The sequence below is a fragment of the Hypomesus transpacificus genome, chromosome 23 (genome assembly GCF_021917145.1).
Source record: "Hypomesus transpacificus isolate Combined female chromosome 23, fHypTra1, whole genome shotgun sequence".
NCBI classification, from domain to species: Eukaryota; Metazoa; Chordata; class Actinopteri; order Osmeriformes; family Osmeridae; genus Hypomesus; species Hypomesus transpacificus.
The window spans coordinates 10,002,155-10,027,133 of record NC_061082.1 but is presented as its reverse complement, the minus strand read 5'-3'; the positions used below and the strand labels follow the sequence as shown (position 1 = coordinate 10,027,133).

At 41.5% G+C, this 24,979-nt stretch overlaps 1 protein-coding gene across 1 annotated transcript; it reads right to left on the bottom strand.

The window, feature by feature from the left end:
• Positions 1–9,283: 9,283 nt before the first annotated feature.
• Positions 9,284–14,488, bottom strand: LOC124485427 (histamine N-methyltransferase-like). Its single transcript, XM_047047043.1, has 8 exons — positions 14,442–14,488; positions 14,022–14,155; positions 13,649–13,798; positions 11,467–11,519; positions 10,952–11,059; positions 10,367–10,497; positions 10,115–10,208; positions 9,284–9,782 (listed from the first exon to the last, which is right to left on the bottom strand). Exons 3-8 carry the CDS (start codon positions 13,780–13,782, stop codon positions 9,430–9,432), a joined length of 873 nt encoding a protein of 290 aa, XP_046902999.1. The 5' UTR covers positions 13,783–13,798; positions 14,022–14,155; positions 14,442–14,488; the 3' UTR covers positions 9,284–9,429.
• Between the last annotated feature and the right edge of the window lie 10,491 nt (positions 14,489–24,979).

The window sequence follows — 24,979 nt, the reverse complement described above, 5'->3', positions numbered from 1 at the left end:
AAAACTTAACTTAAAATGTTTAAATCCAAGTAAACAAAGACAACATCAACAATTATGCACATGTCACCGTTTACTAACTGCTTTCTGGGATGCCAGACTGAGCTGCTTTTCCCTCCCTCATCCAGGATGCCCCCATGTATCACGGATGTCAGGGATCTCAAGGATGTCCTCATGTATCATGTATCAGATTAGGGTAACAAATTAATGGCACTCATCAATGGACACCTATTCAATCATTTAAATGGCGCCATTACCATAGAGATGACTGAAGTGTCTCTGTGGCTGTCATCTATAAACTGTGTGATGTGTGGCAACAGACAGCTGTATGAGGCTGAGGTGTCTGTGTGTTCCTGTGTCTGACAGCATACTGTAGAGACAGCAGGAAGCCAGTCTCCTGCAGGGTCACCTGCTGTCACCTGCTAGTGAGGTGTGTGTTGGGGGTTGGGGTGTGTGTGTGTATGTTTGGCTGTGTGTGTATGTGTGTGTGTATTTGTCTGTGGATATGTATGGGTGTGGATGCTGGCACACTAGTGTCACTATGCTGTGAGAAGAATGTAACAGTCGGATTCACAAAGTGGTGCCTTGAGTGCTGCAGACAGAAGATATGGGTGTTTTATGGGAATGGTGTAGGCTAGGATGTGAAACTGGTCTCTGAGTAGTTTTCTTACACAAACTCAACTATCTTACACTGAAATATCAACCCACTTTTCATTATAGTTAGCTAGACACTTACAAAGAGTAAGTCCACTGTAATTTGTGAATAACAAACATACATGGTATAACGTCGTCAGAATGAACGTGTACAGACTGACTGCTTGGCTTCCTGTGATGACACGGGGGCGTTTGCGTCAATAATTGAGGGATGAAGGTGGCGATCCCACCGGCACGTTCTCTAATGGTGGTCTGTGAATGTCATCACGGCAAACAGATTATACTGCGACAGAGCACCGCGTCTTGGACAGACGCTTTTGTTATGGAACTGTTGTAGTGGGTGTTTGACCGGGTGTTTGATCTCTGCGTCCACCACATCCGTTGATATCGCAAGCCCTCGCCTTCACAGCTCAAGGATTTGGCCGAGGGGTCAAGGACACTAGACGGAGGAGTATCTAATCTCTCTGTATATGTATGTGGCCTTGAGAAACACTCCTCTCCAGTCAGTTTGACTACAGCGGTGAATTTTGAACATACATTGTCTGTATGGGCCAGTGCCTCCTTACTCCTCTCTCCATTCTCAGACACAAGGAGAGCCGTGTTCTGGTCCATTTGAGCCGGCACTCCGGCGAGTGGAGATCTTAGTGGGGAAGGGTGTGTGCGAGAGAGAGAGAGAGAGAGAGAGAGAGAGAGAGAGAGAGAGAGAGAGAGAGAGAGAGAGAGAGAGAGAGAGAGAAAGAGGTGGGTGTGTGTGTGAGAGAGTCTGTGTGTGTGTGTGTGTGAGAGAGAGAGAGAGAGAGAGAGAGAGAGAGAGAGAGAGAGAGAGAGAGAAGTGGCGGCAGCCTCGACGGGTCTGATCTCCTCCATTCATTAGCACGCCGGTCACAGCGGCGTGGGCGGCGCGACGAAGCGGAACCCCTTGGCGGCGGCCCGTGGGGACTGTCATGGCGAGTGACGGAGACAGATCGCAGGTGGACCAGGGAGGAGACCTGCCGTAGACAAACCGCTCTGCCAGCAGGGGGACTCCGGAGCACCATTTGTTTTCAGCTCCATAGATAATTTTTCTAATTAACCTTTAAGTGCATCGCTTGATGTTGCATTGCTGTGGAGAGAGACTGCCAGAAACTTGACATTTTTTGCTTTTCTGTTTGCAGAACAACACAGGTTTAGATTGTTTTTACTCGGATCAGGTGGGAAAGCAGGGGAGTGTTGTCCTTGAACCACAGCCTACTGTTTGATGGCAGCTTGGTTCATACATGATGTGTAATATAGGAATACAGGTTTACAGACATTTGTTTCACAGAAATATATACAAATTATGGAACTTTGTTTGGTGACTTTGCATATACATTTGCATTTAGTTACAGTCACCATGACACACATGTAGAAGCCATCCCTGGAGCAGAACAGGGGCTCTGTCTCTAACTCATAAAATGTCATATTTTATAGACAAACCAGATTAATTCACTTTATGGATTTCCTGATTCTTGCACCCCTCTCCCCTTGACACACAGCAAGAGTTGCCAACTAGACGTGACCGTTCAGCGCTCGGTTAGCAACAGGGTCAACCTGTAGGGTGGAGATGTTGCACCAAATAAGGATAAGCAATCCGAGGAGTGAAGACATTTAATGTTGGCCCTCGTATTTACCAGACGAGTTGCCCTCAGGTATAACAGACTACGCTTTTCCCGCAAATAAATCCAGAATGGCTATCCCAAGAAGATTTCCGCGAGCCTGGAGAGGTTCATGCTTTAGATAAAAAAATGTGTAATTCTGTTGCCATCTGGCTGGAGAGAAGGAATTTGAGAGCTGCGCGCATGCCAGTTCGATGCCACATCTTGGAATGGGCTATTGCTTTCTAAATGGCTCTAGGCTGCGTCCTCCATGTATTTCTCCTACGGCATCAGCTTGTTTTCTGCTACCCCTGTCGCTTTTCCCAAAGTTTAAAAAGTAATCTCGACTCAGAGCAGTGCTTTATGATAAGGAATCTCAACTGGGTCAAGGACTCGGAGTAAGTCATTCACCAGTAATTACAGCACTCAGCGATGCCACGATTCAAGCACGCTTCACCACCAGCTTTGAGATACAAATCCATTCCAGGATTTGGAAGGCCATTGTTTCTTCTTTCCTCATGAGTGAAATCTTTTTCCTGGTATTTTGTTTCCTTTGAGAAGCCAAGTCTGTAATTAAGCTGGCTGAGTTAATATCTGGCCGCTGGGGGAAACGATACAGAAAATTCACCTCCAGTATTCTGCTGCCTACAGATCAGCCAGTCAGTTCAGTGCATGAGTAGGCTATGCTTTTGAGATGGCTTGTAACTGAATAAGAAAAAATATTTTGATTGCTATTACCCATCAAATCAAACTGGCCATTAAAATAAACATTATGGTTATTAATATCTAGCTATAAATACTTTCTAATGCTCTCTCGCTCTGTAATCACAATGGCTTTAATGAAAGATGTGCTGTGTGTATACTGTACTTCTATATACGTGGATCTTATGGCATCACAAGCTGATGTATTATTAAAAACCAAAAGTTAATTGACATTGTGCTGCAGGGATAAACCAATGACCAATTACCTATGCAGGTATAAAGCTATTTTATGTGGAAGTGAAAATCATTTCCTGGAAGATTATTCAGGTTTATACTACCGCATCCTCCATTCAACTATGGACGTGCCTCTGGTCTCTGTGTCTGTCTCCAGTGAGCATAGAAGCCTCTGGCCTGAGTATTTGAAGTTTTTAATCCGCCGTTTCAGAGACTAAAGTCACCTTTCTTGCCCTCCCTCCCTCCCTCCCTCCCTGCCTCCCTGCCTCCCTGCCTCTCCCTTCCTTCCTTCCTCCCTCCATCTCTCTCTCCCTCTATTTCTCCCTCCCTCCCTCTCTCTTTCTCGTTTTATTTGCTCCTTCACTTAGTTAAGGCAACCACCCTATTTCACACACTATTAAAAGAAGTGTGCTAACGCTGAGCCGAGGGTCCAGGGACTCCGGAATGGAAAACGATGACATTTCTGAATTCTGTCTTGTAAGAAAGACCTTAGGCGTCTCAAGCAGGGTTTATGACCCTGAGATTAGTCACTTTTTTTTAGCTGGATGTACTGCTCTGGGCTATTGCTGCAGCGAGAAACTGATTTTCATATTGATGTGCGACGTTGAGTCCTCTCCAGTCCACATATTGGCTCATGCATCACCTACGCTATGCTGTTGTCAGGCTCCACTGATAGCAAGTGAAGCAGACAATTCGTCAGTTAATAAATAAACAAGTTAGCCATAGAGGGTCGGCGTCATACTGAAGGCTCCGGGATGCAAAACACACGTTCCATTACCATTAAGATTGCATGATGTTCAATCACGCTCATTGTTAATTTCTTCATTCACACTCACAATGTGATTATGACCCTTGTCAAAATTACAGCGGCACTTTTAAATACACAATAATTATTCTTACTTCACGTTGTTTTGTTATGTTGAGGCATCTATCATTCTCTTGTGCTGCATGGGTATTTTAATGGGAAGTCTCGTTTTCCAGCTATTCTGGTTTCTAGCCAAGATTTCTATCCTTTCTCAGCCAAACAGTAGTTTTACACAGCATGTAACACAGCTATGTAGGCCCTAAGTAGTGACATAACAAAAAACTTCTAAACATTTGCTTCTTGATATATCTTCTCTAAATAACCAGCTCCAAAGCCCTGGTGACCAGAGAGAGAGAGAGAAAGAGAGGACAGAAGCTGAGACATGACATATAATTCCCGCTACTGTCCAAGTTATCCACGCCAAGAAGAAAAGCACAGTCGGAGGACAACATGGAGCTGAGCTGTGTGTATTACTCAGAGAAAGACCAAGGATTATCCAGGGGGCCAGATGTGTCTCTCTCAGAGTGAAAACAGCCCGCGCCGGAAGAGTCAGCCGAGTCCCTCGGCAGGGAACCAGAGAACAGCAGGGAGGTTGTGGTCTGCAGTCTCAAAGTCACACTCGCTGTCTTTTCCGTGCCCCTTTTATGGCAATGACATCATCTTCTGTCGCACGACATTGTGAGGTTGGCTGCTTAGCCCAGTCATACATCAGTCTCTCTTTGTTCACAGGAAAATACCATCTAGGTTTACCTCCATGCAACATTCAGTATGATATATATCAGATTTAAGCCATTTTGTCAACAGATCAAATGTGTAACTCATTATTTTCAAACCATCAGCATATTTTGTTACACTGTTTTCAAAACATATTTAATCGCACATGTTTTAAATTTGATCCCTAAGATGAGTGTCAGGTGTGTGCAGCATTACTTTGAGGAGGGCTGGGCAACAGCAGTGACACCCAGCAGACCATGAGCTATGGCCTCCCCGTCAGAGCAGCCAGCCTGCCTTACTCTCTCCAGATTGCGTTTTATTGAACCAAAGCTTGTCAGCATTTTTGGAGAGCTGGTAAAATATAATTGTGTCATCCTTTATAAAGCAGTGACAGCGCCTACAGAAGCTTCATTACTCTGCATTTTATTGGGGTGTGAAGAGATTCCCTATGTGATGAATAACAGCGGCCTGACATAGCCATGGTAAAACACACAAAAGCAAACGTGCTCTGCCACATGAACATGGATCATTTTAAATGAAATCAATTCAGGTAAAGAATTAAGGCTTGTAGCCTTAACGGTTTCAATCGGACGCTCATCAATACGCATATTGATCCAACGAGGTTCTGACATCGACGCATGTGAGAACGAGAGAGAGGGTACACATGGGAATATCTATTCACTGCTGCTATAACAGATGCAACACAGAAGAAAGTGACAATTGTCAATCAATCATGATTTTGTTAATACCACCATATTGATAAATTACTGTCAATAATAAGAAACAAGAAAAAACAAGTCTGCCATATGACCCAATGTGATACAACGTGAAAATTACAACAACAAAAAGATTCATTTGAAGACAGAGTACACTGAGTGAGACATTTTAAAGACCTCTTTCTTGGGGATAACTCCTGCTGTCTCATTTCATGCAATACGACGAGTTGTGAAGGAAACATCCTAAACTACATACATGTCTGTCTCGCCCTGTGAGGCAATCCACATCTTCAGCTATGTTGTCTTCACTGTAGCTTCTCTGAGGGGCTGTAAGCCTTTCTTATGTGCCCAAACAGGTCCATTGCACAAAATAGCCCACCCTCTTAGATGTTATAAAGACAGAGCCCAACTCCTGACACTGTCTGCCTTTGCATGATGCATTCAGTTGGAAACTTAATTGCACAATTGAGCTGGTTCCCAAGAGAAGGAAAAGATTACAGATTCTCCGAACAAATCTGAGCCTGAAATGACATTTAATAAAAGCAAAGTTAGACACAACCTGATTAATATACTGTGACATAATAAGATCAGGAGAGGCAAAGACCAAGTCAGGTCTGTGGGGAAATGTACTGGAGGACCCAGTGTGGGACATGAGCTTAAACACAAGTAATCCCAGCATTGGTAATAACCCCATGTAAATCTCAGTGTCCTGGTTGGTGTTTGGGTGGAAGGACAGATTCTTTGCTCATTTGCAGAACAAGGATAAGCAGTAAGGATTATCATGCCAAAGCTGTCTAAAAAGCAAGATGCAACAAAGTATATATTGTAAATTTGGTTGGAATGTTCCAAATGACTCATGGAGGACTTGAGGTGTAGAAAGCCCTTCAGAGAGAGGTGTGAGTCTGACTTCCCAAATCGGTAAGCAGCATACCGGGTAATTATGGAGCCTCTCGCCCACAGCTCCTCTCCGTATTGACAAAGTGAACATCTGACTGTGTCTCTCTTAATTAAAGGAGCAAATACAGGTTTGCCTTAAGAGCTTGGCTCCAAGCCAATGTTAATTAACTTCTCTCCAAAATGTTGTCACATCCTTCAGACAGATGCATAATTTCTCCAGAAGTCTCCTCCGCCCCTGTCCAAACCTAACTAAATTGTTCTTCCCCCTACTCGAAAGAAAACTTCTCACAAACCCTCCTTCCCCCAAGTATCATAAATCCTCCCAAAATATTCAACGTTTCATGTCATGGATCAAAAAGATATGAACTCAGATCAATTAATAAGAATTTAGACACGGCTCATATTCCACAGCACAGATTCGTTATATGACACTCCACATAAATACTTTGTGGCACAATAACAGTCATACATCACTATCACTGCTTATCTGTGCTAATCTGCCACAGTCTGGTTTCGAAGAACAAGCCTGTACAAAGGAACATGTGAGGCAGGGGTTCACCAGATTAATGAGCCAGACAAAGGTAAACTTGATTACCGTAGAGTCTGTCCTTTCCTCCTACTGATTTGTAGTTACAGTAATTGCCCAGGATTGATCCAAGCCTGGTGAGCCTCGGCTGAATATAGCAAGGCCTTGTCTGCTGCTGGACCAAGCAGATGTGAAGCAAGGAGTGTCATCCCTTAAGCAGGGCAATCTTCTTCTCCTCCACCTTGTTCCTCAGAGCTTACGTAATACACAGCCTACTTTAATAGGACAGAAAGAGAGATTCAAAGGGAGAAAGAGAGAGAGTGACAGACAAAAAGAGAGAGAGAGAAGGGGACAGTGAGAAAAGGAGAGAGAGTGACAGAAAGAGAGAGATACAGAGAGAATTGGACAATGAGAGAAAGAGAGAGAGAGATGGAGAGAGAAACAACCCAGGAATCCTCAATCAGAGGTCTTGCTTTCGTTAGGGTCTGATGCTGGACAGGTGCTTTATAACTGCAGCTGCTAAACAGCACTAATTCTCCTGAATGAAATACACTGCAGAGAGCAGCCATTTACAGGATAGGGGTATCAGAGCTGTATTTCAAGGCCTGGCCCTTGCGTCCACCCATTAAACTCTGCTTGATGTATTAAAGAGATGGTTTATGACCTGCCATCATCACAGTGGGGCCTACACGCTGAGGCGGAAGGTGATAGAAGGGCCCGTGATTGATACTGGATCCGCTCTAAGGGCTTCAGAGAGGAGATGGGAACACTACATTCAGCAGTGGGAGAGACATTTATTTCTTTCATTTGAGGTTTGGAAAATGGCAAGTCCTCATTACCTAGGGGGACGGACTGAAAGACGGGATACTCTCAGCAGAGAGGAAGTGGAGGAAGTGTGTTAAAAGACAAGGAAGAACCTTTCTGCCCTTCTTCCCTTGACTTGATTATTCGTGGGAAGCAGTGCTCGGTAAGGCCTGGAGCTGCGACTTGTCTGTCTGACAGGGTAGATGTACTGGAGGTAGATGTAGATGATGTTTGATGTGATCAGGGAGAGCATGACGACTTCAAACCACACTGAAAAATGTGATTGTATGATCACCAGCATGATTTAAGTAACCTGAGTTATGAATGTGACATCTTATGTCTTTCTGTTCTGTATTATAACACATGTTGCCTCATAGAGGACAATAGTTTTCTAAGAATAAATCTAAATCCAGTAGTAGTATAGGGGTACATGTAGTGTCATGAACTGGTGGCCGGAGTAATAAACAACAGTGGTATCCTGCTTTGAAGTTAATTTGTTCTGGAGGAGAATGCTCACATCACCAGCCAAAGGATTCCCAGAAAGAAACTACCACACTCGTCAGATGCTTCTCAGAACATTAATAACAACGGTAAAGCCGAGGTGAGGAGGACGTGAAGCGGAAGTAGTTTATGGAGGGCACTGATACTTGAGAAAGCTTTCACAGTTTGAAGCATACACCATTTGAAGCTACTGTTCACATTGGACAAAGGTGGTCAAAATGGGAGATAGTTTCAATTTTTTTTTACAAAATTCCTAATTACTGGTACGTGGCTGGAATAGGAGTGTTACAAATAATAAATAAGAATGTAAGTCCTTTTTCATCAGAAGGGGCTTTCTGATTTTCCACCTCAAAATCGTTTTTTCTGAGGAGATCAGATCCCTCAGTCCGCCTAGAGCTTCATTTTCTGAATGACAAATGTTCTGTCAGTTGCTGATAGGATTGGCGAGCTTCCCAACCCCCGACCCTCCCCCAAATAATTGTTCCTGAGCAGGTGCGGTGAGCCCACTCACACTGGGAATTCATTACAGGAATTTGTAATGAATTTCAATTACGGACTTATTAAAGCTAATGAGGAGAATGAGTAAGCCTGAATGTCCTGGCTTGATAACAGGAGACGAGACCTTCCTCTTTGGATCAAGGCGATGCAAAACGCATACACAGTGGCAGTGGACGACATAGGACCATCCATTCTGAACAATAGTGTCTCTAACTTAGGTTCCTTTTCAATGAAGAGGCAAACCTGGCTGTTTACACCAAGTCTTGCCAAGTATCCCTGTTACAATGTAAGGCCAGTACATTTAGTTTCAATGGGAGCTGTAGGTATTACATGATAATGGGCCTATTAACAATATTTTGTTTAGGGATTGACATTTTTCTTCACATTTTCAAGTGTATCAAACAGATTAAGTTGATAATCTCATCTCAAAGCCTAGACCACCACCTGGTGTTTATCAAGACAAAAGCTTTTACATGACTTGGCTGGAGCATTTTTATGTTACAGCGCCATCTACCGGCCTTGGACTGAAACATGTACACAAATTTGCCTCATCAACCGAATAATGCTCTTGGTTTTAACAATGATACCATCACAAAATACAAGAACAGAAGCCTGAAAAGAAAACTGTGTAATGCAAAAGCTTTATTAAAAAACAATATAAAGGTTAACAGGCAACTACGGACCAGCATTTCCACAGTTAAGAATGATAGGGGATGGGGTATCAGTAACAACCACCCAATCCCCCTCTCAGCTAACAGAACAGGTGGTTCAGGCAAACACCAGTAGACAGCTCAGGGTGCAGTCGAACAGCACTCTGCCATCCTTCTGAATGCTGCACTTGTTCTTTATCAGGTCCAGCATGCCCGCCTTGACCTCCTCGCTGAAATTCTGCTGGAAGTTGTCCGTGTCAGTCATGAAGTCGAGCAGCAGCTCGCCCTGTTTGCTGCCCTGAGTGAAACAATTGGTGACGTCAAAGGTGTTGGGGATCATGTGCTCCTCATACTTCAGACCCAGCTTTTCCAGGTGGCCTTTGATCTCTCCGGACGACAGGTATTCGGATATTGTTTTGGTACACAGCTCTCGTTTGAAGGTCTTCCACAGCTTGTCCCAGCCGCTGTTGGCTGGATTTGGGGGGAGAGAAAACAACGAAATTAAGAAGAATTAAAAAATAAAATTATTTAACATATTATATAATATGTATAATAATATAATATTAATATAATATAATATAATATGTATTTTACAAAATACATATTTTAAGAAAATGAGTTCTGTGAAACAGATCAAGAAATCTCAGATCAGGATTCCATGAAATGCAAAAATCAGGATCTGTTCAATGGTGATGGAGGTTTAACCCAATGTCTGTACTCAGCTACAAGATACTGGTTCTTCAAACAACTAGCTACTCAGTTGGTAACCTGCCCTTTGTCACTCCAGCCTGCAGTCCACTGACCTGCTTCATGGATGATCAGGAGCTTGCCATTCTCATTCAGAAGACTGTGGAAGAACTTGATGGTTGCTGCATAGTCATCCACATAGAAAAGCATCTATGTAAGGAAGAGGCCCAGTTACAAGATGGTTGAAGATCCTCATTACATTTATACTGACAATGACATCTGATTGTATGATACAAATCTGAGCTATATTTAGTAGCATTAATAAGATGATTGCTGTACTCTGATTATGTATTAAAACCTTATATCACCTGAATCATGTGTATGAAATCAAATTTCTTGATCTGTCCTTTGTCCTTGACCTGCTTCTCGTACTCCCCACAGGACACACCATGCCAGGCAAAAGGAATCTTCTGGAGGTTGGCTGTCTTGGCCACCAAAGCTAAAGATCAGATTATAGAAACCAACGTCATTAACCAAGGTCTTATGCTCTAGACCAGGGGTGTCAAACTCAAATACACAGTGGGCCAAAATTGAAAACTGGGACAAAGTCACGGGCCAGATTTAATATTTATTGAAAAATATATATATTAAAACATAAGGCAGTGATTCTAATAGTGTTTAAACCAGCAGAGAAGGCCTTGCAGCCCCCCACTGCGATAATGGCGGGCCAGCTCAAGTAGAAATTTGATATTATCTCCTGAGTTTGACAACCCTGCTCTAGACAGTTAACCAAAAACTGTTATGTCCTTTGAGAAACAGAAGTGAGTATAAATGTTTTTAGAGATGGGATATCAGTGTGAGTGTGTTTGTGTGAGTGAGTGCATGTTTATGTGGGGGTTTTCTTTTTTTTTGGGGGGGGGGGGGGGGGGGGGGGGGGTCTGAAAGGGCAAAACCTTTGAACTGCTCAATGAGTTTGGAGCTGGGTTCCACTATATCAGCTGTGATTGGGGTTCCTGGGAGCTTGGTCTGCAGTACAGATAGCATGTGGGCATCCAACTCCCCTGCAACACAGGGAAAAGATACTTTTTGGGTAGGCCTAGAAAAATATGGATAGGCATCTGTTCAGGTTATTTTTACTTATTTACTTTGCGATGTGCACCGGGTGCATAATTTTGGATTCACTCGTGATAAACTCGCCCGGGGCGCCCAATGTGCTAGGACCGGCACTGTTCCTGTGTGAGCGTCTGCTAAATGACTAAATGTAATTGTGTAAACTCTTTAATTGTGTTTAATAATTGTGTTTAATTGTGTAAATTAACAAAAATATCAAATAAAGAGTTTTAAATAACACTGATGTCCTGTCTGTGCAAGAATATAACCGCCAGATACAGGGGATTACTACTTAGTTCGACAGGGAGGGGCAGTGTCCTGCCTCCCGCCTCTTGCATCACCTCATGACATCACTCACCTCCTCCACTACCAACCCCCAGCACCTCCACACTGGTCTTCCCCTCTGCTATTCTAAAAAAATAAAATAATGAACATTTGTTGTTAAATGTTAAGTGACGATAACAATCGTAAACTAGAAAAGGCATTTCCTGCTGAAAATGCGTTGGAATGCTGAAATCAGAATTTTTTTTTATGGCTGAAAATACAGAAATAGGAAAATACCTGCAAGCTGAAATTAATTAAAAAAATGTGTGACTCATTCTAGACTCTAGAGGCAGTGTGGTAGCTGAACTGCATCATCTAACAAAGCTAAATGCTTAAATACAATGCAGGAGAGTTTAAACGTTGTGAAGCAATCAAAGAAAAGGTTGAATATCAAGAGGCAGTGTGGAAGCTGAACTGCATCATCTAACAAAGCTAAGAGCTTAAATAGCATACAATGCGGTAGAAGCTGAAAGTTGAACTGTTAAACAGAAGAAGTAGGCTAGCTAGTTGTAACAAGAATATTATAGTTTTAACAGCTGAAATTAGTTGGGATAGTAATGTCAGTATAGATGTAGCCTATGATTGAGTGCGTTTACTCGGCTTTCTTAGTAGGATTCAATGTGTTGATTGAATGAAACATACAACATACAGGAAGACAGTAAACGGAGTAATCGAATTATTGGCATAAACCGACAATGGCTATCGGGTTTCTAATGGTCAGGTGAACGCACTCAGTGGCGTAGAACAAAACAGTACCATTAGCATAGTAATTGGTAAAAGAGATATCAGCAGCATCTGCAGAATTAGTAGTTGTAGTAGTGGCATAACATATAGCAGTATCAGTAGTGGTAGTAGTTGTGTTGTGGTGCTCTTAGTCTTTTAATGAGAGGAGTTGACTGAATAGCTTATCTTGTGTCTCCACTAATCAGCTAATCAATCACCTGTGTAAGAGACTGTCGCGTGTTTATGTGGTTGCCAGGTGATGGTGCAGCTATGGCTGCTAACAGCTGAGGGCAGAGAATAACAGAAATTTAACTAGAATCCACACCTCAAACAAGTTAACCTAGACGCAAAACTATACGTCCAATCCAAAAAGTAAGGACATTTTCCGAGACCCAAGACTCTGCCGAAACCAGAGATGTCCTTTATATGTCTGTGCGGTCAGAATTACGACCCCACCGGCAGTTTCTAAATCTGGTTGTTTTTGCTTTATCTGACGAATTTGTCACCAGATTTGCATTGGACTCTATGGGGCGAAAGTTGGACTTTGTCTCGCTTTCGTGGGGCTCTGAACAAATGTGTAAGTCTGTTGGATTCCACAGACAGCTGTCTACGACCAGCACAAAATTAGCTATCTATTGATCCAAAAACGAAGCATGAAGAGCGAAAATTGTTGCAATGCTGGCAAACTAAAAATACTTTTTGAAATCGATTTCGAAGCTCCCCTGCACTCTAGGCTTTCACGTACACACCCATGTAAATCTCAGAAACGGTTTGAAAAACTAATGAAACACAATCAGGGATATTTTGTTTAAGTTGAATAGATATCAAAAAGCAGATTTTTTTCCTAAATAGTTTATGGTTTTGTCAACATTTTAAAGTTTAAATGGTGGCTGTAGCTGAAGGATTGAGGAAGAAGGATTTGAAAGTTGAAGAAGTTTAAGAGGATTGAGAGGATTTGAAAGAAAACTCAATTGGAAAACCATGTTCAAAATATTATGAATAAGCTGAAAAGTCATAGCACCCATGGCCTGAAACTGCTGATTTTTTTGATAGCTGAACGGTTTTAATAACTGAAGATTTGAAGGCGCTGAAAGGTGTCTTGGAAGAAATGGAAGAAGAAGAAGATGCTTGAATAAAGATTCAAAGAACAATACTTGGAATGCTGAAGCAGAATTCCAACAATTATTCCCTCATAATTGCAATGTGTTGCAGTTTTGAATCAGGGCACGCATTTCAACCATTTCTCACGCTCTCACGCAACACCTTGTATGTCTCACGCTGAGAACTAAGTGATAACTTGTCCTGCTATATACAATATACAATTAATGGACGAGGTGCGGTCATAGGAAGGGATGTTTTTTGCCGAGTTGATAGTTGTCTCGTGTTAGACCGAGTTCAACGCCACCTACAAGCCAATCAGGTATATTACCAATACCCCCCCACCCCCCTCTAATTTATGTGATACAGACACACAAAAATAGGACTATTTGTACCTTGGAAATTCCCCTGTCAGAACCTTATCAACAAACTGACATATGTGTTTGTGTTCTTCTGAGTTTTGCAGGTAGTACTGGAAACCTTGAATGTAGCGACCCTCATATCCAGCTTGCTTTGGCTCTGAGGTCATAACTGCAGCCTGTGACCTATAGGAAGAAGACGACTACATTAGATAACTGTACTATGGGTCATGTGAAATTAATGATAAGTTACTAACGCTGCTGTGCACATCATGCTGCACCACAAAAGTACAAACTTCAGGACTAGTCTCTATGTGCAGCCAGATTCTGTGGCATAAAATGCTAAATAAATAGTTTTCAATGCAATTGTATTAATTAAAAAACTTCAGTGAGAGGTATTGAAAATTACCTTTTAATGTGTAGAGAGAGAGCTTCGTGTTCTGTGCTCCGTAAAGTTCAATGAGTGCTCCACGTCTGAGTTGGGTTGGGCTAATTTCCCTCCTCCCCCAGATTGTGTAACTCTTTATATAAGACAGATACTCCCTGTACATGAACAGGGGCCTTGTTGTTGAACGACAGGCAAAACAGCTGCACTTGTCAGACTGAAGCAATAGTCTCTGGACAAATGTCCAGGAACAGATCCCACTTCCTGTTATGCATTTAGACATTTAGTCCAAGGACACAATGTCATTTGCACGGCCAGAATTTTTTTTGATTTTTAGCCCAATTGCCTAACCGCTCAGCCATCTGACCCCCTTATGCAAGCAGTGACATTTGTTTGACAAGTGTTATACATTAGTAACTCTGACAAACTTTTACTTAAGCTTACTGTTTGTGAACTGTCCACATCCCCTCTCCAGTTTAGACCCCTCCGTCTGTCTCATGAACACTTGATGATCTAACTCAGTTCACTGAGCTCAGTTCATGACTCCCCCACCCCCTCATCACCCCCACCACCCGGGCCCTGCTCAGACCGTAACCCATCCTGGATACTTCTGTTTGAGGACTGAATGAAGCACGGCTACTGTCGATTCATCTGCTTAATCTATGAGACTATGAATCTGTTTCGTTGGTTCCCAGGAACTCTGTTAGACAAAGTTGACCATGACTGCCTCTTTATCAATGCAGTTCCCAGTCCAAGGCCGTAATCATAATACATTTTGGGGGGGGACACATCCCCCCCAATATTTAAATCTGGTCAAAATGTCCCCCCCCCCCCAATATTTTGATTTAGAAATATAAATGTGCTACGCTACAACAGGCAACCACGCACGCTGTCCGGAATTATATATTTTTTTTTAATCGTCCCCCCCAATGTTGACTCCATGGCTACGGCCTTGTCCCAGTCACAGCACTGGGAGATTCACCCATTGGGCACTTGGCAGGGTGAATGATGCATTGAGTTGACTGAGAGAGAAGAAGAGGTCTACAATGGCCAATTACATGCCTTGTTCATGTCAAAGGACAAATCTCCCTAAATGAAGACAATTATGAAATTCTTGTTACACTTGATGGATGTTTTTTATGTAATTTTTTGTGTTGTCAGCCATTAACGTGATATAACGTCATCATGCCTTTTTACATGCTGGCAAATAGGCTGATGGACATCAGTGTGCAAGCCACCAACACATCTGTGTATTGCTCATGTTTGGCTCAGAAACTTAGCCTCCATGTTGTGACCCTTGACCACAGAGCTGAAGCCTGAGATGAGAAGACAGTTTGCATGTGTGTGTGTGCATGTGCCTTAGCACCCCAGCGCTGGTATTCCAGGTAGCAGGTTTTCCATGACAAACTGCGTTTCTATAGCCTGACCCTGCCATCCTACGTACTTCCGCTCAATTTTGATTTTGCTTCTGTACTGCGTCTGGGATTGTATGGCGTGAAATTAGAAAACTCATTGAAATGATTTGTGTACTTGCAAAAAAAGGTTTTGTGTCTCCGTAGAAGAAAAAGATTTGTGTACTTGTAAAAAAAAGTTTTGTGTCTCCGTAGAAGAAGGCGGGAACACTGCTCCCAAAACCATCTAAGCCAATCAAATATAGCCATTTCTGTGTCTAATATCATTGGACATTTTCGTCTGTCTATCAAAGAACGTCAGCGAATAAGAACAAAACTAGAATGCTGATGATTTCAATGGCGAGTCATTTGGTAACGTTTAGTAGTTCAAAATATCCATCCATATCTTTAATGCAACATTTAAAGATTATTCAGTTAACACACTCTTAATAGTATAAACTAATGGATAAGGGTCGTAGTAAGTTGAATAGTTTTTTAATGAAAATATGTATACGGATATTTAATTAGACGACCATGTTGTGTCAGTCCCTGAAGATGCCTGGAAACTATGTTCAGCTTGTCACTAGAGTCCTGCATATCAACTTGTGACAGGTTTTGGTCTCGTCTAAGGCCAGGAATACACCAGGCTTGTTCAATTTGCATTAGCCTATATATTGTCTAGACAAATGTACCATTTCATTGAACGTTTTGTTATTGTACAAGGTTTTATTCACAAATTCAGCAGGCAGAATTGTGTGTCCAATGAACAATTTAACCATTTTTGACCTAACAACTGGGTCAACCTTAAATACCTTTCACGTTATTTATATTATATTGTCCTCCAGAAGCATTCACTACATGTTACCTTTCAGAAAAATCCTCCGTTGCTGTGAGGAATTAAATGCTGCGCTACAGCTACTGAGCAGGTACACATTTGAACAGCAGGTGGCGTAGTTCTGCCAATTTTGTGTAATTTAATCTGAACCCAGATAACTATGTTACACTGGCAGTAAATAATACATTTCAAATGAAAACCACTATACTTCGCGCCAGTTCCCTGCCATTTAGCTGCACATTGTCCAACTAATGGTAGGTTTAATGACTGGTTGTCTAATTAAATATCCGTATACATATTTACATAAAAAAACTATTAAATTACTACGACCTAGGTCATGTGTGATAGACAGACGAAAATGTCCAATGATACTAGACACAGAAATGGCTATATTTGATTGGCTTAGATGGTTTTTGGAGCAGTGTTCCCGCCTTCTTCTACGGAGACACAAAACTTTTTTTTACAAGTACACAAATCTTTTTCTTCTACGGAGACACAAAACTTTTTTTTACAAGTACACAAATCTTTTTCTTCTACGGAGACACAAAACTTTTTTTTTTTACAAGTACACAAATCTTTTTCTTCTACGGAGACACAAAACTTTTGTTTACAAGTACACAAATCTTTTTTAGAGCTCGCTCTCCTGGCACTAATTTCACGCCATATACATGTGAACTTTACGAAAATCAATACTATTAGTAGTAGTACTGTAGTATTATATGTGCAGGGCCTATACGTTGTTCTTTTTGCTTCATGTTTATAGTTTAACTGCTTATGTATTGTGTCGGATAAATAAACTGTAAACCTGAATATCTGGCTCCTTCGTTGTTCTAGCTTTGCAAAGCAAATTAAGCCTATACCTTTGTTACTATTATATTGATGATGAGTGTTGTTTACTATTACTATCTAATTGTTAATGCCATCGTTGTGGTGGTAACTGACTTAGAGTTCTAACAATATAACGACCATAACAATATTGACGTTATGCGACATGATTTATTCATCTTTGTCTTCGCCTCAGAATAACATGTCAACAATATATAATGACGCCGTAACAATATTATAACTAATTATATTAGGCTATAATTACGTTTGTCATGCCATGAGCATAATAGCGTTCATTACAAAATGGTTAAATCTGCTTTAAAATAACTGAAATTAACTCTACAAACAACCATCATGTATGTGCAACCATTTGTAAAACGTGCTACAATAAAGGCAGGCAGCTGTAGATTATCAAATCCTTTCTCCTTGTTCTCATTCAGCTCAGGAAAATCAGCGATTTGCTGATGCTCCCTTTTGTGCTCGTTCATTGTTCGTATCCGCGAGCACGTTTCCAGGCAACTTTTCTTGACGTAAGCAAATAAATGGGCTGCTAGTTTACCCATTTCGGATTGGTTTCAATCTTGTAAAAATCTGGAAAAATGATTATATGAAAAAGCTAGTAGTATGAGCCAGGTTCAAGAATCGAACAAAAATTATTGGGGGAGATAGTTTTAGATATGTTGACTGGAGTTAATAGAATAAAAAAGACCGGACGAGTCGGGTAGAAAATCGGAAATGCAACACCACCTACATCCACCGGGGCTGTTGCCTCAAGCCGAGAGTCGAGGGGTGGGGGCTCGGTCCAAACAGCAAACAGCGGGAGTGGCTGAGAACGATGACGCTGATGTTGTGCGCTAGTTTGTGTTGTAGTTACGTAATGGCGGCGGAGATAGATGCGAGCGAAGCCATTCGGTCCGTTGTGGCAACGCTGCCGAATATCCATAAGCTAAAGCCGGAGCAATAATTTTTTTTGCTGAGTTTTGTTGGTGGCCATGATGTTGTGGCCCTCCTCCCCACGGGGTTCAGGAACAGTTTGATTTTCCAGTAGTACTGTTACAGTAGTGGTGAAGGAATTGGCTAAGACAAACGCTAGCGATGCGTTATGGCAGATCAGAGTGGCTCTAGGCAGATCCAATAGTTTTAAACTTCAACGGAGTACCCGCCTACAAGGAACTCAACGTTCAAGTTAAAGTCTTTTATTTGTCAGGTACACAGAACAACACAAGGTCAGACTGGGCACTGAAATTCTTAAAGGGGCAATTGACTGCAAAACCGATTTTACCTTGTCATTGTTGAAAAACGACAGTTCGGAGGGTAAACTGAACATACCGTGAATATCAAAGTCTATTGACACCTCTTTCCTATTCAAATCTCAAAAAGAAAAAATTTGGCTGTAAAACGCTAGCTTTTCAACAAAGCCACCGGTCCTACGTAGGACCGGTGATCGCCCTCTTATTGGCTCTGGTCTGTATCTTTGTCACGCCCCAGAATTTACATCCAGACCAACCAGAGGTAGCGTCTATCTCCGATACTAGTTTAGCTGCGCGCTGCTCTGTGTAGGCTACTTATAAGGAATTACAAAGAAGAACGTTTTGAATTATAACAAGGATATTGATTATGGACCACGGTCGTAAATGCTGTGTTCCAGGCTGTACAGTACAGGGAAGGCTAACACTTACAGTCTTCCCAAGGAGCCAAACATTCAACAGGCATGGCTGCTGTTGTCTATGAGAAGATCCAGGCGAAGTTCGACACTCAATCATTCATTTGCTCTGAACATTTCACCCAAGACAGTTTTGACAACCTTGGACAATTTCAAGCAGGATATGCTAGGAAGCTGAACCTGGAAAGGAGGTGCTGTTCCAACGTATGCTCATTGCAACCGCAAGCTATAAGGACAGTAAGATGTTGTGCTAACAGTTATTAGCAATGCTAACGTTTCCTGTATATAGCATACCAGGTAGAATGCTAAATACGTTTCTACACACATCAAATGACTCTAGCTAGACTAGCTGTAGTCGGCATTAGAAGGGAAGCTTCCGAAAAATAGCCAGAAAACGAACTGCAGTCTGGCTTATTGCTAACGCCTGTCTAGATAATCTATTTGAAAGAACTGGAGAAAGGCAGGTTTTAGATACAGGATACATTAGCATTGCTAGTAACTGTTACTAGTAACACCTAGACTGTAGGCATGTTAACAAGTTTAGCTTGCTAGTTAATGCAAGAGCATAGAATGTGTAATAATTTAGCCTAGTTTATTGGCAATGGGGCTAACGTTGATTCATGTTCCTGACTGTGTTTCATTCAAATAAATAACCTGTGTAATGAAAATCGACAATTCACGATGCATGTTTGTCCAGATCTTTGTCATGTTATTTTACAGCAAGATATCTAGAGCTAGCCTAGCTAGCTAACTGAAGCCGAGTAGAATCACGATTGCAACAACGTTTGGTTGCTAAGCTGTAGCCTAATGTTCTACCCACCTAAGTCAATCCAGTTTGCTTCAACAACAGAAGTGGAAACAAGTAATGTTATCATTTCAAATGTTATATAGTAAATCTGTTGAAAACAGTGTTGTGTAGACACAATAGATTTATTTGCGCGTTTTTATTTCAAGTCTCCAACTTCAGTGTTTCAGCGAGTGCTGCTGTTGGCCGTGTTGCGTTTTTGCTCCCAGCTTCACTCGTTGATAACCAACCAATCAGCGCGCAGCTTATCTAAATATTAATGAGCATACCATAAAAGGAGAAAAGCTAGTGTTTTTTCCCGGGAACATTTCAGACGATCTGTAAGAGGGCATAGAACAGCACCCGGGCCATTTTCAACCCAACCAATGTTACATACCCTATTCGGAGACCTTAAGGAACAGTGTGAAATACCCAAAAAACCCAGTCAATTGCCCCTTTAAGACAACGCAAGCACCTGGCATAACATGACATATAAGTACACAGAACATAATTTACATCTATGCTGAGCTTAAATAAGTGAAACTTCCTAAATATACAGATAGCAATAAATAATCAACCATACTAACCCTAATACTAAAACTCCCTAAATATACAGACAACAATAAATAATACACTATACTAACCCGATATGCACATAACACTTAGCTATAACAACCCTATTACCCAGGGGTTCCCAATCCTGGTCTTCGGGCCTCCCTGCCCTGCATGTTTTAGATGTATCCTTGTTCCAATAACACCTGATTCAAATGAATGGTCGTGTTGTATACATTTTTGTCATATGCATAGATGTATGTGTATGAAATCTATAAGCTTCTATGTTCATTGGTAAGAGACAGGAAGGGAAGATAATTACGTTGAGTTCAAAGGAATGTGAAGTGCTGATGGCTCTGTGGGCAGCTTGGCCTGGGGGATGGGTGAAGCATCTTATATGGCCTTCTGTCCTCTGGTTAGTGTAAGGGGTCAATAAGTTAGTTGCTCTGAACTTCGGCTAGAGAAGGACTGTGTCCTGTTTCATTGTTTGTGTTAATTAAAAGTATTGTTTGAAGATGGTCACACAAAGGACAGTTGACCATTTGACTGATCAACTCCTGTGGCTTTATTATCTACTGCTCTGGAGAGAACTGTGACATCAAATAATTTTGGGACACATGGTATTGTTGCAAACTGTCACTAAGTTGAGTTAGCCAATCACAGAGTTTGCTACATTGATTGATTGACCTTATAGAATGCCATTTGATCTAAAGTTTATATAAGGCAGTGCATGTGTGATAGTTCTCTATCACTCTTACGAACGATCTGTGTGGATGGCACCTCCTTCATTAATGACTGATCAGCAAAGCTTTGTTTAATCATATGTAATTGTATAGTCTAAATAAATTGTATTGAAACCATATCCCTTGACTATTCAGATCTACACAGTGCCACTCGAACTCTTCCATTGCAGTCGTTAGCAGGTTTCTTCATAGCTAGATAACGACCCATTCATTGGAATCAGGTGTGTTGGAGCAGGGAAACATCTAAAACATGCAGGGCAGGGAGGCCCGAGGACCAGGATTGGGAACCCTTGCTATAACCTATTCTAACCCAACGCTGTGAAAACAAAAGTAAGTTTTCTTGATGTACCAGTCAACAGAAACAACACCATGGTATACACTTTGGCTGCTACTTTAGCTAGTTCAGAAAGCTAGTCAACAGCTCCCTCATCTAGCTAGCTTCGACCAAAACATTCTGACTAAGTTTAGTTTGAGAGCGTTTTGTCTGAGAATGACGCAGTTTAGTTTGAGAGTGTTTTGTCTGAGAATGACGCCGTTTAGTTTGAGAGCGTTTTGTCTGAGAATGATGGCGTTTGGTTTGAGAGCGTTTTGTGTGAGAATGATAGCGTTTGGTTTGAGAACTTTTGTCTGAGAATGGCAGAGGTTTTTCTGAGACTGAAGCCGTTTCGCCTGAGTCTGACGACTTTTGGTCTGAGACTTGACACCTTTTCATTTGAGTTTGACACTTGAGTCTGAGATCTGAGGATGTCCTAAAATCAACACCGTACATGGGATATCCTTTCCTGGCTAAGCCGACTCATCTCGAACCAAATTTGCTTGGTTATACGCCTTGAGAGGATTTTAAGACTGCGATTCGATGTGCTTTAATTCCCTGATGAATAGCCTACCTACATTAACGTACTGTTTCCCGTCATAATCTGTAGGCTAATTTATTTTTGCAACATTCTTAGCCCTTACATCGCCAATGTTACACACTGTGGACGTGCACTCGGAACTGGCCAAATGCTTTTTGGCACTGAAATAAAGACAAATAATTGAAATTGTATTTGGTCTTCTTCATTAACTACAAATAGAAATCCAACGATGAGTATTTTTATTGGCTATTGTTCCTACAATTTACATCACCTGTGACCATGCACCCCCAGGGCCGGCCCAAGGCATAAGCGAACTAAGCGGCTGCTTAGGGCCCCCCTGGCCACCAGAGGGCCCCCAAGAGCACATGAAATTACAGTTTAATGTACCGTGTTTCTTCGATTAAACGCTGCCCTCAATTAAACGCCGCACCAAAAATGAACATTGTGTAATAAACGCCGCCTCAAAAATATGGTAGGAGCAGTGTGTCCTAAATTACCTAGTAGCAGCATGTCATTTTTATAAACATTGTTGTGTTGCACTCGGCGTCCACTGGTAGCTATGCGTTTCAAATATCTAAACATAGCTAGCTACCTTACTTAGCAAATGACTCTAGCTAGAAGGGAATAGACATTAGAAGGGAAGCTTACGAAAAAAATGCCAGAAAACTAATAGCAGTCTAGCTAGCCTATTGCTAACGCCTGTCTAGATTATCTATTGAAAGAACTGGAGAGAAGCAGGTGCTCTTGCGTTAGCAAGCTAAACTAGTTTACATGGCTACAGTAGGTAGTCTAGGTGTTTTAGCTATCTAGCTGTTCTTGCATTCCTTGCAAATCAGCGTTAACAAAAAGCAGATGAGATAGAGCAAGTTAGTCTAACTAACATTGACATTTGATTGTTGCTTAGAAGACCGTACTGTTCAAACTATCTTTACGAACATTTAATGTAGCAAACTAACACGTTAGCATGCTAGCGCAGACAGCCTAGATTACCATATTTCTTAGCTTAAACGTCACCCTTAAATAAACGCCGCCCTCAAATAAACGGCGCACCAAAAATTAACAATGTGTAATAAATCAACGTTTAATCGAATACATAAGGTAATTACGAAAAAATTATAATAATTGGCGACTCTGAGGGGCCCCCAAATCAATTCTGCTTATGGCCCCATAAAGGCTTGGGCCGGCCCTGATGCACCCTCCTGTAAGGGTTCCAGTAAATCTTTTTTTCTCAAGAGCAACTGCTCGGGTTCTAATGACGACACAGCTATTTCATGATTGGCCAGACTCACACACGACAACTTTGACGCGCGTTTTGTAAATAGGTGCGTTCGATATGGACTGCGGCTGCATGAAACGACCGGCGAGAGTGGCCGCTTGCAGTCTGGGAGGAGTTGAAAACGGCTCTGTGAAGTCGGACATTTCAGCTTCTCGTGGTTTGCTGCGTTGACGTCAGTCACGGCTGATTAAGCGCTGTTTGCTTACTTTACTCTATTTATAATTAAACGTAGTCTTTCCGTTAGTGAAGAGGCGGAGTAAAACCCTTTCTTTCATACATTTTTGTATTCAACTCAACTGTTTCGTCCGGATTTGAGCATTGGCGAAACTGAAGGTGTCCGAATATTACAAAACACGCGTCAAAGTTGTCGTGTGTGAGTCTGACCAATCATGAAATATGTAGCATTCCCAGCTGAACAGATGCGATTCACTCTCAATAATTGATGTTAAAGAAGAATACATTTTTCTTACAACACCTTCCAAAACACCGTAAGAGCTGCATAAAGCAAACAAAGAATAAACATTAGACTTGTGACTCTAAATTGCATACAAATGTCCATAAATGTATAATCTGCAAATGTATATATAAATGGCTACACCGTGGTATGAATGTGACGGTCACAAGGAATCACATTTATTTTATATTCAGTGGTTTTTATTTTATTTGATACCTGTTAAATTCATTTTCAATACAAGTATCTAAACTATACCTTAATGGTGGACATTCATGTTTATATGCATTATTGTGTATTATGTGGGTTATTACAGTCAAGTTAGTCAAGGTTCCAAGAGGGTTAATGGAAGTACGTACAGTTATAATATTCACAGCATAATTCACATTACGTTTGGTTAATTCCTATAGAGTAAGAACTCAGGGCGTCACTGACAGTACCACATATATGGGCTGGGGGCGCTACACATGTTATTCAGAACGAAGTTGACAAGCATCTGTAGTTAAGCGTAGCATACGTATACTTACTACTTACTGAAGTAATACACATATTTCAATTTTTCAGATTCCATGTATATCGTTTGAGGTTTTTAAGTAGATATATCTAGATTTGTTTGAGGTTTTTAAATAAAAGCAACATGGAAAACCAAATGTTTAAACGTACTTATGTCCACATGCACACACACATGTAGGCACGCACGCGTGTGCAGGCACATCAGTGGGCCGCGGATTACTTTCTAGTAAGAATGGTGGTCCCTGGGACAAAACCAGTTGAAAACCCCTGGTATAGGCCTATGCTAAATATGCCTTCCTTACCTGTTCATAGTATATTTTTATATTTTCATATAACATTGAACATGCTATTATATAAACTCCACCACTTTTTCTCCTGTAATATTAACAGACAGTGGGGTTAAATGTTCAATGTATGGACTGGCCATTGCATTCAAATGTATGCATTGATTCAGAAGCAATTGTCTCCCATGCCAATTGTATACGCTGCCACAGCTGTGTTGCTTTTTTCCGGAATAGGCTGAGATTGACCATAAACACATTATAAAATATCTAAAGTGTGGTGAAGTAAGACAACGTTTTTTGTCGCCGGGTGCCATGGTGGATCCCAGGGGCAATTCTAGGATCAGACCTTCACGGGTGCTCAGCCCCAAATGAGAATGTGACATAAATACAGTGCCTTGCAAAAGTGCTAAACCCTCTTGCTAATAACAGTCATGGAAACAGGTCAGGGGTAAAGAAAGGTGAGAAGGATACGGCAAATCCCCTGACCCTCTAGGGGGGTCCGGGGGCATGCTCCCCCAGAAGAAAATGTATTACATTTTTAAGTTAACCCCCCCTCCCCCCAAAAAATATATTTTCTCATCAGATCTGCACGAATCACGTAGGTTACCCATTTTGGTTTCAAAAAGGAGTCACCTAAAGGTGAGGAGTTTGCATGACTGTAATAAATCCCTAATTTAACTGGATAACAATGTTAACAACCTTTTCTGTATTATTATGCAAAATATGAAAAAATGAGAAAACTAAGGATGTCCCTTTCTTCATGAACTACCAGCATCAAATGATAATAAACAATAATAATTGTTATTTTTTA

Bases quoted from the DNA above. Each gene is read 5' to 3' on its own strand.
- LOC124485427 (XM_047047043.1), bottom strand. From the start codon at position 13,782: ATGACCTCAGAGCCAAAGCAAGCTGGATATGAGGGTCGCTACATTCAA. The intron at 10,209-10,366 runs GTGATATAAGGT...TTCCTTACATAG, and splicing joins ATTTCATACACATGATTCAG to ATGCTTTTCTATGTGGATGA. The intron at 9,783-10,114 runs GTCAGTGGACTG...CCCCAAATCCAG, and splicing joins CCTGATCATCCATGAAGCAG to CCAACAGCGGCTGGGACAAG.